General features: G+C 36.6%; 1 protein-coding gene across 2 annotated transcripts; it reads right to left on the reverse strand.

Annotated features, from left to right (window-relative positions):
- Window positions 1–1,136: 1,136 nt before the first annotated feature.
- Window positions 1,137–5,626, reverse strand: LOC117623359. 2 transcript variants are annotated; one of them, XM_034354306.1, is made up of 5 exons: window positions 5,365–5,546; window positions 3,125–3,997; window positions 2,936–3,030; window positions 1,611–2,837; window positions 1,137–1,529 (listed from the first exon to the last, which is right to left on the reverse strand). In XM_034354306.1, exons 2-5 carry the CDS (start codon window positions 3,978–3,980, stop codon window positions 1,500–1,502), a joined length of 2,208 nt encoding a protein of 735 aa, XP_034210197.1. In that variant the 5' UTR covers window positions 3,981–3,997; window positions 5,365–5,546; the 3' UTR covers window positions 1,137–1,499. The 2 variants fall into 2 exon arrangements, with proteins under 2 accessions (XP_034210197.1, XP_034210196.1); XM_034354305.1 differs by having other exon boundaries at window positions 1,137–2,837; window positions 5,365–5,626.
- Window positions 5,627–19,305: the final 13,679 nt, after the last annotated feature.

Consider the following 19,305-nt stretch of genomic DNA (forward strand, 5'->3'; position numbering starts at 1 on the left):
TTCCACCTCCGCCTCCACATCCTCCACCACCACCTCCACCTCCACCTCCCCCTCCATCTCCGCCTCCACATGGACCGCCTCCATCACCACAACAACAACCGGTGAAATTGCAGTCACCACAGTCATCTCGGCGCTTTTTCTTCTTTGATCCTTTATCACTACAAGCAAATATGACCATTGATATAAGTGAGAGGGATACAAAAATCATGCACAACAAAGTAGTAGGCCTCCCGAGTTGTCTGGCATGAAACCTACTTCCTCTGCACGGACACCGGCCACAACAACAAATTTTCTAGCCATTTTTCCAATCTATGTGTTACAAGATTATCTATATGACCTTCAAGCATATAATATATATATATATATGCTATTTTATTTTTTATATATTATCATGTGCACAAATGCCGTGTTAAAAAGAATTGATGATTTGAAACTTTCTTCTATTTTTCTTTAAGTCGTACCATTCAAATTTCTTGGTTGACTATTCTGGTTGTCGAAAATTGATCAAGACTTAGAAATTCTGTGGATTGAAATAGAAATGGTCAAGATACATGAGCTGGCAATAAAATTCATTTCTGACTTAGGAAAGACCACTAGATGGTATCACATGATTTGTGTGCAGCTTAATAAATTGAACAGGCTTATTAGGTTGAAATAAAATCCTCAATCAATGCTTATATGATCTTGCAAATTGGCCATGAGCACCTTAAAAAAAAGCTATTAAAACCTTTTTCTTTTTTATTTATTTATAAAATACAAGCAATAGTCTAAACTAATAAGATGACGGAGATTTCTCACGCCATTGGTGTCATGGATGTTCAAACCTAAAAACACTAATTTGCAAGTCTAAGTCCTTTTTACCTGGGCTAAACTCTATTGGTAGGGCCATCAAACTCTGATATATGAAAAACAGGAAATGCTATAACTAAATATACATGTCTTAACACCAATAAATGCTAAAGCTGAGTTATTCTTCCATCCAAGAAAAATGTATGGATTTGGAGACATATCTTGGCCTTAACTCAAGAAAATTGATGAGATGGTCCATGGATTTTAGATATGTGAAAATTTCCTTGGTCAACGAAGATATAAGAAAACTGCTCTGCTTGTTATGCATGGCAGATAATGCACATGGCTTTAAGTACATCAGATTCCTTTTATTAAAAAAACTTTAAATAAGAAAAAGATATACAGCTATTGAGTACCTTTACACAAGAATCCCAATAGAGAAACAAACTTTAAGTTCAGAAAGAAAGAAAAATGATGAGATGAGATTTACAAGAAAATTACAGGATAAGAAATGGGCTTGTTGATGTACAGTATCCATTATATACCAAACTTCTGAGTAAAGTAACTTGTAAGGGGATACCTTGGAGAATAGAGGCTGTATTAAAGTGAAAATTATATTTTTTGCACCTATATTCCCATCAAAAGAGTGGACATTATTCCATCAAGGCAAATGTATAAACTGGTGAGCTTCAGACACAGCTTCCGTACGTCTAAGCTTCCGGTATAGGTGTCAGAAGCTCCTGATAAAATATTGAGTAACATAAACAACCCTCAACAAACAGGTAAAACTAAAGCCAGGAAGGTTTAGAGTTGAGAACTACCTCTGAAAACCGCAAATGTCCATGGTGTGGTTTAGAAGTTTTAACAATTGTCTCCCACTTGGGATCAAGAGAAGATGTCTTGGAAGCCTGACTGCTAGTATAACTCCGCGAACCAAGAGAAGACTGTGAAGATGAACTCCTGGAGGAAATACTAGGTAAGGTACGCTTTAGCCAAGACTCTGATGGAGATTTTGGTAAAGGCGGTCCAAGAGGCAGTGGTACTTTGTTTCCCCGGGGACTTTCTTGGTTACCAAGTTTCAGAAGCCAGTGACTTTCTAAATCAATCTTCCCCCTATTGGCCACTTTCGAGTTGGTCAATGCAACTGAATTCTGAACATGGCCATGAGAACTGTTTTCGCTACCTGATTGCCTAGACTGTTGGCTTTCTAAACCAATCTTTTTCTCACCAGCCAGTTTTGTGCTTGTCAATGTAGAACAATCCGGAGTAAGGCCAACAAAATTTTCCCTATCACCTGATTTCACTAACTGTTTGCTTTCTAAATTTAACTTCTCTTGATCAGCACCTTTTGCGCTTGTCACTTGGCTAGAATGTTGAATAAGATCCTGATTTGGTATATAACCAATTCTAATGTCGGTTTGCACATCATCACTGGATCTGCCAGAAGAAGATAGAAAGCTGGAGTCAGGAAACTCCAAACTTTTATGCCGCACTATTGCCTTTTCATCCCCATCACCCAAGTGCTCAGTATCCTGGAATGAAGACTCTACCGAATGGGTTATTTCTTCCACTTTATCCCCTTTCTCATGAATTTCAAAACCATTCCCTCTGTAATCAATAATACGGCCCTTTGTATCTGAGGAACATGGAGATTTTACAGTTTGTACTGAATCAATATACAGAGTCTTCTCAACCACAGGACTCCCTGGGCCCATTTCCAACTCGGCAACATTCTCAGCAGCCAATAATTCCTGAAAATTGTTGTGGCATTTTCGATATTTGCCAGAGCTAATAGCTTCTCTGGAATTCTTAGCTTTTTCGGGAATACCAAGAAAACCTTTTTCTTCATGCTGAGAACATTCATTTCGGTAGGGTGATATGCCACTACCCTGTAGACGCCTGTACATAGGTGACCCATCTAATTTCTGACAATCACTTCTGTTGGTGATCTGATTGGATTCATGTATCAAATCGTTCTTATCCTCAGGCACCCTAGCTTCCGGATGTCCACTCATTAATCTTTTTTCACATGAATCACCCCGAGAATGCTAGAGAAATAAATAGCAGATGTTCAACAAGGATTCTTGGCATGATGATGACAAAAGAAAACCAGGAACAAACAAAAAAAAAGAACAAAAAAGGATACCTCTTTTTTAGCTTCTCTGTACGAAATGGCATAAGAAGATTTAGCCCGCACTCTCCTAACTGAAGAAATGGGTAATTGCGCTTGCACTATCATACCTAGAACAGGATTCAAAAGGCAAATGGAAATTTTTAAGAATAAATCAAGTAAATAACCCAACAAACTTAGCTAATACATTTTTGTTATAATCACCTTCATCCTCACTTTTGTCCCCAGCTATATCTTGAACATAATGTGGCAAATCCTTTGGCCTATGTTGATTAAGTGGATGTTGCTTATCCCCACTTACTACCTTCTTCATCCCACTTGGTTGCTCTTGCAAAAGTGGTTGCTCTCGGGCAACTGGTTGCTTCCTGCTAGCATATTGAGGTGTTTCTGAAGCCAGAGCTTTTGCTGCAGGCAAGAACCGGCCCATCATGAAATCCCGAGTCTGTGGATCTGTTGAGAAGGTTCCAGATGATTTGATATCTAGACCATCCAGTCCACTCAAACCACTTACACTACAGGTCATAAAGAATGATTCACTCCTAGAAAGTGCATCTAAATAGGTCTCATCGCCATCGTCTGAACCAGCAATACCCTTATCCTCCATCTCCACTTTGGAGCTGTCATATTTAGTAACTTCTTTTGTATCCAAGGTTGAAACATTTTGAGAATTGGAAAGTACATTTCCAGTTGGTGATTGAGCAGCAGTTGTACATTTAGAACCTTTATCCGTTGCTTGCTTCTTAACCTTTGAAACCCTTCCAGGCGGAAGCTTTGGTGCAGTGGGAAGCCATTCAAGAGCCTGATTTGGTGATTTTCTTTCATCCTTGGGTCTTCCTGGGATTTGCTCCCATACAAAAGGAACAGTTCCTGGGTTCCTCACGGGACCTGATTTCAACTCTGATTTGTAAACAGGAAGGGGAGGTAGTTTGGGTAGGGACTTTTCAGCCCTTCTTTTTTCATCAGCTTCTGAGGAGACCACTGTCGCTGAAAATCGTCTCACAGATAGAAGTGGCTGATTGAAGTTCAACTGCTTCTCTTCCATCAGATTCTTTAGCATCATGTATTTTCTTTACTTTCCTGCAAAGTACCTCTTTGTAATCAAATTGCAGTCCAAAGAAGAAAAAGCAAGGAACCAGACTCGCAACACATGAGAGATTCTCATATAAAGTAATCTTGTCTGTGATGGTGTGCAATGTGAAGGCAACTAAAAAACTAACTATGCTAAAACAAAGATTACTATGAACCTACAAATGATAAATAAACCGTCCAGTTCTGGCCAACACAAGAGTGTAAATTCCAACTGAAAGTTGATTCAAGTATAACAAAACGTCCTGACTTGGAAACTTCGGACCCTCTTTTTGAGCATCCAAGCTATTGAGATTTCTAATAAACTTTCCTAAATTTTTCGTTTTGGTATCAAACTTTCTATGAGTGCTAAACATTTCAACCCTTCAGGATAACAGAAATCATTCAGTTTTCATAGGATTTGAGATGAATCCACTGTTTTGTTACATGTAAACGATTCTTTTGCATTTTTTGCATCAAAAAGAAAATTTAGACAAACAAAAAATTAGAAGTTTAGGTTCTACAAGAAAAACCATATCTATTTTAATGTACTGGCAACTTGGGGATCGTTTTACCTTTTCCTCCCAAACTACCAACTAGTGTTTGAAAATAACAATTCCCTCAAGTGATGCAAATGTGCTAACCTACTAAACATTTAACAAACTCAAGTTAAATTCACATACGAATAATAGTTATCAATGTGGCGTAACACTCATTTGACAGCCCAGGGAACCCAAAAAAGCATAAAGCAATTGAACTTGAATTTTCACTATTTACCAATGAAATAGAAAGTCAATGCAACAGCAACCAACACAATTCTGTGATTTAATTAAGGTGAGATTCACAAATTTTAATAAGTAGGACGAATTATAATGAACAACAGGTTTGAATTTTACTTCCTTTCCTTCTCTTCACTTTCTTAGCAACCAAACAGAAAGGTATTGTACCCTATGAAAGTGACTAGTCCTTTTCTTTTTGTTCAAATGCCCACAGAAAAAGACTCTGCTTAAATGGGTTACATCAAATTATTCATTTTTACCTACAATTTTAAAAGTAGCAACAATCTTTAATCCTCCATCCTTAAAATCAAAACCCACTTTAGCCCACATCACAATGTTTTGAAATCATACCTAGAAAACCAAAAATACTAAATTCTGAATCTTTATTAAAGCAACAACGGTCAAGAAATCTAAAAGAACGCATTAACTGATGAAATTAGATTTCACATATTAGAAGAAGTCGCAGCAAGAAGGTACAAGTCAACCCACAAATCCATGCTCAGCTTTCTTTCAGATAAATCAAATTCAGGAAGAAAAGAAGAAGAAGAAGAAGAAGAAGAAGAAGAAGAAATATGCAGTGTTGAGTTAAAGAACACTGACCCTGAAAGACGAAGTGAGAGAAGCTTGGATGTGAGGCCGACCCAGAAACCGACTCGGCTTGGAGCTTGGAAAGAAAAGCAAATGAGAGCTCCAGAAGTCACAGAAAGAAAGACAGAGAGCTTGTAATGTATTGTATGAGAATCAATACCTAATCATACACTAAAAATTATGTGACAGGGAAAGAATAGAATAAAGGGGAAGAGAGAGAGAGAGATAAACTGGTCTGTACGTTTGTGTTAATACTTGGCTGCAGAGCAGAGCTTACCCGGGGATGATGAAAAGCCAAATTTAAAAACGGAGATGAAATAAATAAGATTATACCCAAAAAAAAAAAAAACTAATAAAGTGGACCCTTTTAGAGACGGAATCTTCTTCTTCTTTTTTTTAAGTGGGCCAACTTTAGAGAGTCATTTCCATTTTTTCCAAAAAATCATGATTAATTTTAGATTGTAGTTCAGTAATCTGAATTGTCTTTTTTGGGTAATTGAATTGGTTCTTTCTTACCAAATTTTATGTAAACATTTGATTGTGTCATTGTCTACCAGAAACACTATGTTCGTCTATTTATTTGATCACTTGACTATCTTAATAATATTTTTAATTTGACGAAATTTTATGTAAGAATGAAAATCAATTGAGAGCATGAAAAATAGATTGTTTAAATTTTAAATTACAGTGCAAAATGAGTCCCACAAAGAATCCTCAATTTGTTTATAAAAACAAAAAAATATCCTCATTTTTATTATATTATCCATTTTAAAAAATAAGACTCAACTTTTTTAATCACTAGAGGCAAAAATGGAGTGAAGTAACCTTACCTTTGAATTTAGGAAAGAATCTCTTATCCTCAAGGTTCCCTCAAAGGACCAATTAGGTGTTAATTGGATTGTCCTGGACTTTGATTTGCTACTTTTAATTAGATAATAATTAATTTGGTACTTTTGAACTTTAAATTCATTTAAAAATATGTAGAGATATAATAAATCGTTTGTAGCTCAAATAATTAAGTGAATGAGAAATATAACTAAGAACCGTATTATGTCATCCAAATTGTTTGTAAAGAAAAATATAACCATGTCATCCATTTTGGTATACCTAATTCGAAAAGATTTTTTATTGGATTAATATTATTATCAATAGTATTAATAAAGTAGATAATAATAAGCTAATGATGATTGATTATTATAATATGAACACTAATAAAAGTTAATGAGAAATTGTAGGTTACTTCTTGTTTGTTGGATTTGTTTATAATAGGTCACTTGGCTTGGATCATGTGAGGACAATGAATGCTGATTTAAAAACAGCTGGTAAAGGTCGTCTTTGTACGACTGGACCGACGCATAGGACTCTTTTAGACTTATTATATTATAAGACTCGAACATCATTAAATTTTTCTCGTTGGAAATGTGAATTTTTGTGTGAAAAGTTGTTAGGGGAGGCAACTGATGGAGAAGAACTTAAATGAAACGGGAGAGTGCTGTTTTGTTATCTCGAAAAATTACGTTATATTACGTAAAAAAGTTATCACGTATAATATAACGTAATTGATTAATGTTGCAAAATAATATTATTCCTATTATATACAAGTGTTTTTCTGACTAATGAGGCCCATCTCTTTCTTTGCCCCATTTGATTACATTATTGTATTTTATTTGTTTATATACTTTACGTGCTGGCATTTCATTTGCCTTTATCAATTATTGGTGGTATGATGGGGTGGTGGTGTCTTCATAGTTGGAAACTCTTTATTTTTATGAGAATTTCAATTTTGTTAGTAGTTTGATAATACTTAAACTTTTTTTTTGGAAAGTTAAGAAGAGCGAGGGAAGTTTTCTAATATATACACGCTACTAAAGTGTCATAGGAGTTCAAATTTGAGATCATTCTTCTACAAGTCCACGATAAACTATTTTCTAAATTGTCTCTCCTTTCTTCCTCACTTGCATGGTTCGTCTTCTTCCCACTTTCCTAAAACCCTCCCTTGCATTACGAAACTGGTTCGAAGATTTTATTTTGAATTCAGTAACATTACTTTGACAAGAACTCTAATAATTTTATTTTGAATTTAGATTAAAAAAAAGTTGATATGTATTAAATCCACAAAATGACAATGGAACAGTTGAGGATTCAGTATCGCTAAGGACAAGTAAATGATGTAGTTAATTAATAATAATTGACATGTTTAATATTTTAATGAAGGGATGCAGGACTGCATTAATTCTCTGTTTGCAGAAAATCCCTGCCAAGAAACTTGTCTGGTCTTCAATGCCCTACTGGATGGCGCAGAAGGTACTGCCATATAGATTCCTTCTGCAAAGAAGGGAGTGAAATGAAAATAATTAATCCCTACGGTAAATACTTGATCTCATTTAGCCAAAATAAAATACAAAAATAGTCCTACATTACTAACTTGCAAGCATAGTTAATAAAATAATAAGGAACATGAAAACTACAAATAAAATATGTATGTATATCAATTGCTAAAAATTTAAACAAAAATCTGGCCAGTATAGAGTATTAGTATTAATTATTAAAAATATAAATGTATAGTATTTTTATTCAATAATATGTATAAAATACATGTTTTTATTTGTTTTAATCTAAATTGTAAAAAAGTACGCATATTCAATATAAACAGTGGTAGAGTCAAGAATCTTACTACAAAGGGTCTTATTGTAAAAGTCCTAAAAAAAAATTACGATGTAAAAAAATACGGCGACGATAATAGCACACAATGACGGCATCAGCACCCAACGACAATAGCAAGGATGATCTTATATATTGTCCAAAATTTGGCTGTTTGATTAGGCATGGTTTAGCTAAGTCTGACTATGTTATAATATATAATTAAATATAGTATTGTACTATTGATTAAGTAAAGAAGAACGATACATAATTAATATATTCGCCTACACAATTTATCTTATGAAGTTCTTATCAACAAAATGCTACATACTTGTAAATTGGTTTTCGAAAAGAGACTCACAAAAGCAAGTGACTCATGAAGCCCCATACTTTTGTAGGGAAAACTATTTTGATCATTTCATAAATGAAATATATAATAGGGTTTTTAACTATAGAGGTCCTTTAACTTTACCTCAAGTTGCAATTGGATACTTGAACTTTTTTTTTTAGGCAATTAGGTCATCCAACTCTCTCATTGGTTCCAATTGAGTCCTTCCATCAATTTAGCCTCAAATTAAAGGGCTAAAACCGTCCATCTTAATTAAAATATTTTAAAATAAAAAAAGTGAAAAAAAATTAAATAATATTTAAATAAATAAATCCAGAATCCTCTCTTTTTCTCTCTCTCTCTCTCTCTCTCTCTCTCTCTCTCTCTCTCTCTCTCTCTCTCTCAGCTCTCCCTCACTATCTCTCCCTCTCTCCCGCAACCCATTCCCCCTCCTCCTTATACCACCCCCTCAAAACCCAGATCCCAACCAAACCCCCTCAAAATCTCTCTCTCTCTCTCTCTCTCTCTCTCTCTCTCTCTCTCTCTCTCTTCGCTCTCTCTACTCTCCCTCTCTATCTCTCCCTTTCTCCCGCAACCCATTCCCCCCACCTCCTTATCCCACCCCCTCAAAACCCAGAGCCCAACCCAACCTGCAACCCATCCCCCATCTCCATTTTTTTGCAGATTGAAGATTGAATGGTCAGGATTGGCTAATGAAAGTAGGAACATACCAATAGTTGTGCTTTTGAAGCACACAATGTGACATTCTCCTGTCAACAAAAAAAATTTAGTTAGACAAGTTGGTATAAACATGCAGACTGATGAACACAAATGAAAACAAAAGAAAAGGTGAAAACCACAGGAAGAGGCCAAGAGATTGTGGAATTGAGAAGTTTCCTTGAAGAAGAGAATTGTTGGGTAGGGTAAGTTTCTCTTTCTCACTGCTTTTTTTTTTTTTTTTTTGGTCTTTCTGAAATTCCAGAACGTTGGAATTTTTTGCACAAAGTCTCCTCTAACAAATGGCTTTCCAAAATAGTCAGATTCTTGAGGAGAGGTTGCTGGGGTCGATGTTGGATGAAGAACCCAAAAGGACGCTTTTACTCTCTCATTTTGACGGACAAATTGGCAGAATTGGACGATAGGTCCTAATTGAAATTATTTGTCGAGTTAACGGATGTAATTGTCTTTAAAAAAGTTCAAGGACCCAATTGTAACTGGAGGCAAAGTTGAGGGACGTCTATAGTTAAAAACCCTATATGATATTACATTATAAGCTACTTAGCATGCATTTCTACTTTATGTAAAGGAGCGGGAGCATTAAAATCAAAGTTAAAGCTTAAACATAACCGATTTGAAAACCAAGTATCTTTTAGGCTCATGAAAATTTGTACATTTGACTTTTTAAATTAATTTCAAGAGAGGGAGAAGTGTATAGTTACCCTTGGATGGCTACATTTCAATCCAGCCAAAGCTCCTAAAGGACTTATCTATAAAGTCTGTAGAAGTCAAAGCCCATAGTGAGGAGCATAATCAAACTTTCTCTCATAGTCCTCAAAAATCAATCTATTTCATTCCAACCAAACCAGCCAGATACCGCCAATATGATACAACCCCATAAAACCTTGGCTTTCTTCCCATTTCCTTGAAGATTATGCTTCTCAGACAAGAAGAAGGAACAATCCTTGGAAACAACCTAGCTAATTCTGAATTCCATAAATAGACGTAGCCACAAAATTATAGGTCACCCACCAATACAAGAAGAGATGATCCACCGATTCTGAGCATCTCTTGAAAAGAATGCACCAATGAGGGGAGAAGCAGGAATTGGGTCTTCTTCTTTGGATCATATGACCTGTATTAGCCTTCCCATGGGCGATAATCAAGGGAAAAACCTTCACTTTTTGGGGGCGCGACCGGGGGGGTGGGGGCCGGAGGAAGGGGGGTGTGGTGTGAGTGGTGTTCAACTTCCAAATCAAGCCGTGTTGCTAGAAAATATTATCAATCTCATTGTTAAGCAGAGAATAGAAATAGGATTATACAGAAAAACTACGCATAGCCTTAACACGCGACTTTCTTGAATCAACCCTAGTTGGGTGGATACGGATGTGCTCAATATTTAATAGGAAAGATGATATCTCTTCTAACTCCACTTTTCACAAATTTCTTCGAAAACCCAAAGATGATATCTCTGTTGGTAAAAATATAAAGATAATTGCTATATTTACAGAATTTCGAAAATAAAACTTCACTATAAATTCGAAATAAATACAAGAAAATAACAACGAAAATTAAGAATACTTTACAGATGATCGAGTCTACAACTTGGTTCTATCTCCTTAAGCCGAAATTGCCTCCTCACAGGTGCTTTTAGGATTTGCTTGGCAAACGTCTCCTAAGGTACGACGATCGACTTCTTGTTGAAGTAGCACTACAATCCCCAAGAAAAGCGAACTCAAACTTGTGTATGAATTCTCTCTTACTAACTCACTATATTTCTAAAAGCTATGAATACTCTAAAAACTACTATTGTTGGATGATAATTGGATGAATGAAATGTTGTATGACCTTCTCTATTTATAGGCAACAAGGCCTCTGTTCAGAAAAGATGTGACTGAAAAATATCAACAAATGTGTCTTTTCATGTTGCAACCATAAGCCAAGAAGTGCAATGTTTCAATTATTATGAAACAATGCAACTTAAGCCAAGAAGTGCAACGTTTCAATTTCTATGAAACAATGCAACTTTTCACATAAAGTATTATTATTTTATTCACAAACAAAATAAATAATATTTTATTTTTCCTCGGTTAAGAACATGACTATTCCCAATGGATACAAACCAATTCATAAAAGTTATGTACTTAAAGTCACGGGTCCCACAATTTAATTTCCATTCAATTATTAAAAAATTAAATATACATATTATAATTTTCTAACAATCTCTTCTAAGAGAAGTCAAAAGTGTAAAAATAGACAAGTTATGATAACATGACAAATTGTAGAGTGTAGAAAATAGGTTTTGCAAGGAATTCTCTCCCCACCACATATCTTCCTAGAACTTAATTATGTCCCCCTTTCTTACCACTGACTGACAGCACCCCAAAAAAGAAGGATGTCCTTGAGATATATCTTTCCAAGGGTTTCTAATTTAGGACAATCTTGGTATATCATCCATTTTCACTTAGCCCATGCTTGCTTCTAATCACTATATGCCAGAGAGATTTTGTTAGCCTTACGGTGTTTAATATTGTTGTGCATATTTTGATGACGACAAATTATTCCTTATTTATCTAATGTATTTCAAGTGTGATAAGTTGTAAGGATCAGGTATTCCCAAAAGGATCAAAAATATTGTACACATTGTAAGACGTTTGGAACATTGAAACAAGAAGCCGATACTCAAGCACATATTTTCTTCAATACGAAAGAGTTAGGTTATTCTTGTAAAACTCTTTGGGAATTGAACAACTAAGGTTTTTTACCTAGATTGACCTTAGGTCCCTTCATGCATTCATATCATACATGCAAAATTGTTTTACGTAAAAATATTGGCTAAGTATGAAAAATGGTTTCTCAGAATAATCATTTTCTCAAGATAATTTTGGCAGCTTTTATTCCTTACACATCAAATAAGAAAACTTGATTTTATGGGATTTTAGTACAAAGTATATATTGACTTAATGAGCCATCAACTTTAGCCTAAATCGTATTTTGCACTAAAATTGATTTTTCATATTTTGATTTTGTGGGAATTTGATTTTCTAGTATTTTTATTTGAATCCAAATAAGGGGTACTTCCTTATTTACATTGTAAACTTAAGTAAATAGAGTAATAAAAAATAAATTAAAGTAAAATGACAAAGACAGCTATATTCTTAGCGGCACAATGATTTCCAACAATATATTTCTATACTTATAAATATGTCTTCATATATTTTTTGTAAAATTAGAACTCAACATATTCATCCAAGCTTACAAGCATTCATCATACTCTGAATATGATTTTCTATTGAGCCAATCTTGTTCAAATTCATACAAGGGTTCTAGTGTTCGAATTACTAATGTATCACCTACTTAGAAAGGAGAGTTGTCATTGTGTGAGCATCAATTGTATATCCCTCTCAAATAAGAGAGATTTTTTGTTCCGAGAGTTGTTTCATTCAAACTTGTAAAAGGGGTTGGTTTGACCCTATGAGGAGAGAATGGTGTCTTCCACTTTGCGTGTTAGAGTGGTGTGCTCTAGCTGTGAAATAGTGATGTGCTCTAGCAGTGTAAAGGTTTCAACTCCACCTACAAGGAGTTTTTCCAACATAGTGGATTGAACTCTCAAGTGGTGTGCTTGAGACTGGATGTAGGTCAGGTGGACTAAACCAGTATAAATCTCTGAGTTTGAATCTCTCTTTCCCTATCGCTTTATTATTGTGCTTGTAAATTTAGTTATCCGCATTTTAATTTAAGTTTGCAATTAACCTTATTCACCCCCTCTCTAAGGTTGATTCCCTAGGCAATAGATTCAGTTTCAAGTGGAAAACGCCACTGCCATTTCCCTAATAGTGCCTTGTTTATGACCAAGAGATTACCACTGCCCAACCCTTCCTTCTCATTTGGCTTAGAAACCAAATCTCAACTAATGTGATGGTCATTCTTACCTTCACCCACACTCTCCCACATGAAGTCCTGCATTATTTTATCTGTTTTTATAGCCACTCCCTTACATATCTTGAAAAGAGATAGGTAGTAAGGGGGTAAGCTTCCCAGAACATATTGACACAAAGTTAATATGCCCTCTCTTGAAAGGAATGTTGATTTATAGCTTTACAATATTAACACTTTTCACAATTGGGTCCTAGAAAGTTGCAGCCCTTGGATTTCTTCCTAAAGAAAGACACAAATATTTGGATGACTATGTACTGATTCTGCACCCCCATGACTTAGCGAGTCGTGCTAACTTATCTTCCTCCATGTTGATGTCCATCAAAGAATATTTGATCTTCTTTAGTTTGAGACATGATAAAACACAAAAGCAATCCAGCGCCGATAACAAGTTGTCCCACCAAATTTCATTGTCAGATAAAAAAAAAATGGTGTCGTCTGCAAATTGTAAATGTGACCCATCCACTCTTTCATTACTAAAATAAAACCCTTCAAAAAGCCCAACATCCTTGGCCCTTTCCAGAAAACTGCTAAGAATGTCCACTTTGATATTGAACAAAAAAGGAGAGAGTGGATATCGCCTTGTCGAACTTTTCATGATGCTCTAACTTTACACCTTGGTCGTCCGTTTATTAGGATTAAGAAGTTGGTTGACTTTAAACAACCCATGATCCACTACCTCCACTTAACCCCAAAACCTTTCTTTTCCAAGATCTGAACTTGAAAGTCCCATTCGATGAGATCATAAGCTTTTTCAAAGTCAATTTTAAACACTAACCTTTCTTCCTTCTTCACTCTTGTTTCTTCAACTACCTTATTGGCTACAAAAACTGTATCTATAATCTGTCTTCGTGTCACAAAAGCTTCTTGAGATTGAGAAATGGTGCCTCTAATTACTTCCTTTAGTCTTCAACCCAGAGTCTTCGCATTATCTTGTACAAGCTGGTTATTAGGCTATTAGGCCTATAATCCCCAATCCATTCCGAATTTGCTTTCTTTGGTAACAAACAAATATAGGTTTTATTGGTGATTGCATTAATAAGCCATATCTTGTGACGTTGAAAAACAACAATGAAAAATCATGACGTTGAAAAACAACATCCTAATGACGTTGAAAAACAACAATGAAAAACCATAAGGACATAGTGATTTCTCACTACTACAATAAAAAATAGCATTTCTTATTTAGTCCTCTTTGAAAGTACTCTCCAACCAACTTGTTGCTCCTTCATAGATAGAATACCAATTATTTCCTTCTAGTTTTCAACTTACCTCCCTGTAAGTGTCATATTTGTAAATTGGCATTCCCTACCCTAAGCTTCTTTTCTGTGTAAGCACTAGGATGTTTTTAGATTGAGTCTTGAGTGAGGTTATGAAGTTTGTAAAGTAAGAGTAATGTGAATTGAAGATTGAAGATGCCCATAGTCGACCATTCATCATCAAACAAGGCTTCATATGAATTCAGGAGAGGTAAGTTAGACTTAGATACCATGCATCCATTTCTAGGTGGCTAGTAATTTGGAGTAAGCTTAAAATGTTTTAAATTGAATTCATGCATTCACAAATCTTTTGGCTTTGGAAAAATCAGGTTTGCATTAAGTTTATATTGATTTATGTTCACTGTCACCTGAGCAAGCTTATTGGCGTTCTAGCGGTACATGTGGTTCAAGCATTCTGTGTTCTGCAGCTTGAGTGGGTAAAATTTATGTCTCTGGCGCTCGAGCAGCTAGGATGCAAGCTCGAGGGGAAATACGAGATTTATGTTTTTCTGTTTTGATTTTCACGTGTTTTTTTAAAGAATCTTTGTCCTAATTATGTTGGGTTTTTTGACATGTTCCTAGTCTTAATCTAAACAAGTTTTAGACCCTATTAATACCTTGTTTTAGTAGACATAAAATTTACAACTCACATAATCTGAAATTGGCCTTTTGCATCAAACCCTAGATTTGAGTGAGTTAATTTTTATGAACTCTTGAGATTTTCCATCATCATCTTTTTGAGAGTTCATAGCATAACATCGTTAGGTTGATTAGATTGTTCCTTGTGAATCTAATCAACCTAGCACCCATATCATATCATTCTTTTAATTGGAATGTTCGTGCCTTGGTGGTGATTGATGATTGTGGAGGTTCGTGTCACTATCAAGATCGACGTCGTGGAATCAATTCAGAGATGTGTCATAGTAGTAGCTAGAGAGTGGGTTGGCTGCCACAAAGAAATAAGTGTTTGAGTCAATTAGTCTCTTTTTTATTGCTTTTTGCGTTAGTGGATTAGTTTATCTTGGCACAGTGCCTGTGATTTTTTTTAACCATGTCTTGGGGTTTTTCAATGTTAAAATTCGATGTGTACTTTATTTTTCTTGCTTGGTTATTTTATTGATTTGGAACTAAATTTAATTGGATTAATTTCAACTTGGTAATATTAAAATTGTACTTAAAACTAATAAAAGCCTATTTAGCCCCTCTAGGCTATTGAGTGGTTGAGCCACACAATTTTAGTCCTTGTTGGTTGTATAAAGGTTCTTGTAAAATATTGACCGTTCTTGTTCAATTGCTTCGTTATTGTTAACAAAGCCTCCTTCCTCCAACTCCGTTTTGTCAATGAGGTTCTGTTTTCGTCTCCTATTTGCATTTTTTTATGAAGGAAACTGGTGTTGCTATCTCATTCCTTTGCCCACTCAACCTTGACCCTTAACATCAAAAACCTTTCCTCCAGAATCAATAATTCCTCAAAATTGGGTCGCAAGCCATCTTTTTCTAGTTTTAAGTAAAAGGGGAGGCCCTCCCTCACTTATGTATCATCTAATTCATGAAGTCTTGCAATCACTTCTTGCTTCTTTTTGATGACATAGTCAAAAACTTATTTATCCTTAAGTTTCTGCTACTTAGGAGAGGACCTAGTGCTTCTCTCCCTTGAAGAAGTATTAAGGACGTGACAACTTCATTAATACATTAAGAGATCTTAAAGAACAACCACTGTTTTTTTGTTGCTCAACCCAGAAAATGAAGGAGTTTCTTTGAAACTTTCGGAATAAATAAGGATAATTAAGCCTATATGTAATAACCCAAACCTAAATTAATATTTAATTATTAAGTTATTAAGAGGAAAAGAAAATTTTGCCCTTAGAATAATTTATTAAAGAAAAGTTGACTTTTTGACCGAGAAGGAATTTGACAATTCCACACACACCGTTGCGTAGAGCACGACAAAAAGAGTCCGTAGACACGAAGTGGGCTCGAATCGGAGCTTTAACGAAGAAAATATGGTCAAAATACGTATAGGGGCAAAATGGTAATTTGAAAAGTCAGAATTTTAAAACATCACTTCTCTCTCTTCTCCCTCAGTCTCTCTTCTCTCTCCCCGCAGTCTCCTTCCCGTGCGCCCTTCCCCACCCGAACCTTTATAACCACCCAGCCACCGCTACACCTCGTCCCGACCAGCCGAACTAGACCCAATCGCACCGACGTCAGCTCCGCCGCTCAGCCCGCCCTTCCCTACCGCTCAACCGTCACGGTTTTCGTCGGAAAACGTCCAAAACCCAGCCGGTTTTGACAAACTTCCAAGCTTTCAAACTCTCTCCTCCAGCCACCAATTCAGACAAGTAAGCTATCGATTTCTACCTATTTTCCATGCTCTAGCTGATGGTTGGGTAGGATGGCATCGATTTTGAATGTAGGTAGCTTGATTTTCGAATTGGAATTCGGCCAATTTTGGGATCTTGATTCCGGCCACTTCCAATCAGTTTTTGGGGTAGGTCCAAGAACAAAAGTGGTTCCAAATAGGGTGTTATACCTAGGGTAGGAGTTTGGAGCCGTGGTTTTGAGATTTTCCGGAGATACGTAATCGCTTTGGGCACCCAGCGCTGCCCGCGCATGTGGCGGAGCGTGGGCGAGGGTAGTGAAATTGCATTGTGTCTCGCTGAGATCCTTAGGTTGTCACGAGCGCGTAGGAATTTGCGGATCTCAATTTGGATACCGTTTGAGCCTCGAACGGATTGTTGCATATTGTGTGATTTCCATATTCAATATGGTTAAGCCGTTGGATCGAAATCTTTTTCAGATATGTTACTCTAGGCAATTTCAGAATCGTGTAGGATTCGACGGATCGTGAATTGGAGTCCCGGATACTCTGAAATCGCGAACCCTAGGGCTAGGGTTTATTAATCGTGCGATTGTACAATCGTGATCAATCCGACCGTTCGATCGAGACCAAACCTTCGGGACATGTGTCCTAAGTATATTGGAACTTCTAGAGGCTTCCGGATCATAATTGCGAGGTCATGGACCCGGGAGGCCCTGAGTTGACTTTTTGGGAATTTAGCGCTTTTTGAGTCCCAGGATACTGCTAAACTATTCCAAGTGGAAGGAAAACTTTTATGGCCATAAGAACAACTTTAATCTGACGCACGTACTTCTAGGAGCCAGGGGTCAGGGTCTTTAAATTAATACTATATTGCGTATTGTATTAATAGAATATTATGGTAATTGAGTCAGGCACCCAGGCACCACTTGACCTGCAGAAGGGACCTTCAAGAGGTCCAACGAGCACGAACCATCTGTGAGTGGACTCTTTGTTTTTATAAATTAATTTAAGCAGTTCAGTTACAGTTATTGATCTTGAATGAGTTTTATTCAAAGATTTGTGTTTTACGAGCTGTTATATGCTTTTAAATATTTTCTTCTGCATGCTATCGAGTGACATCTCCTTGAAAGGATATAGGAAAAGAAATTCTAGTTACTTATCAGATTATCAGATAAATAGCAGCAGAGTTTTAGAGTTTACAGGAATTTAGTTATTCAGCATATTTTCTTCAGAAACTTTATATTTTCCTAAGCCACCTTAAGTACCCAGATATACAGATATTACCTTCGGTAAATAAGTTGCCTTCAGATTAAATGTTGCCTTCGGATTGTATTGGTTGCCTTCGGTTTACTCAGCATGCTTGACAGTTGCCCCACGAGTTCTTTGGTACTCGAACTCGTGTGGAGCGAGTAATGCAGATCAGGTGGACTACGGTCCCCTGAATCCTGCGAGTTGCGGCTCGGACTGACCTTGTGTCACTGAGACTTGCGAGTACGTATCACCCATAGTGATGCAAGGAATTGACGGAAATAAGGGGTACACCTAGGTGGTAGTTTTAAACTGTTTTCAATGCCTTAAGAAATTAATGTTGACTATGAGTATGATTGGTTTATATTTTGCCCTAGATTTAGAATTTAACTGTTGGAATGTATATATACGTATGCTGGCAGTTGGTTGTATATATATACTTGTTGGGCATGTGTAAATGTTTTGGTATTGACCTAGTTACAAGGGAGACTCTGCCGATTTTTCGGTAGAAGTCAACCTTGTTATGTTATCATGCTTTGTATAGAAGGGCAATTAGGTCATTTGTGCCCGACATCCGCCAGGTGTCAGACACGCACAGGGTCCGGCTCGGATTCTGTTCACCCGTTTTCGCGTTTAGCTCCTGTGATGGAAGGGCGAAGTTCCCCACTGGCTTGGAGACCATGTACTGGTCAAACAAGTCAGCTTTCTTTGGTGTGCGAGCGTGCCACTGCTAGCAACGTGAATTCTAGCAGACTTCTTTTAGAAAAGATAACTTGCGCCCCAAGTTACTGACTTCTAAAACAAACGCTTGTGAATTTGGGTGAGGAATATCTCCCAAGTAAGTTCTTTTCTTGCCTTAGACTGGTAAGGACTTTCACAATCTATCTCAGTATCAAACGGCTGTTCTGGCCAGGAGGGTTTGATAGAAGTGGACTATTCAGGCAGAACTGCCTTTTACAAGATAATAAATACACATATTTAACTCTAGACAAGTTAAGAGACTGTCGGAACTTCGTTTCCACTCGAATGGAAGGTTCCGCTATAGGCTGGACTGGACATATCTGGGTTGGTCTGTACTGCTTTGTGACTTCAAATGCTAGGCTGACCTGCAAATCGATACCAAAGTTGGATTTTGGCAGAGCTTTAAGTTTTCTTCACGCTTTGTGAGGCCTTTTGAATGGGCAGAACTGCAACTTCTCCTGCTTGAAAGGGACAGAAGTGGCTATTCTCGATGGTCTGATGAGCTAGGGATTATACTACGAGAGTTGTTCTGCTTGAACAGGGCTCTTCCTGAGTTTTCTGGGGTCCCCACGTTTGTGAAAACTCAAAACTCTGCTTGTCTTGGCTTTTGCTGAACCAAATTTGTAACGAGGTGTCTTGTTCCAGAAGACTTGTTTCCTAAGTCTTGAACCTTGGAATTCAAGTGAGCTCTTGGCTTTTCTTGGTGTTGTGTTTTTTTGATTGATGAATTGAGTGTGTCTTTAGTTTCTTTTTTGGGTTTG

Source organism: Prunus dulcis, chromosome 3, assembly GCF_902201215.1.
Source record: "Prunus dulcis chromosome 3, ALMONDv2, whole genome shotgun sequence".
NCBI lineage: Eukaryota > Viridiplantae > Streptophyta > Magnoliopsida > Rosales > Rosaceae > Prunus > Prunus dulcis.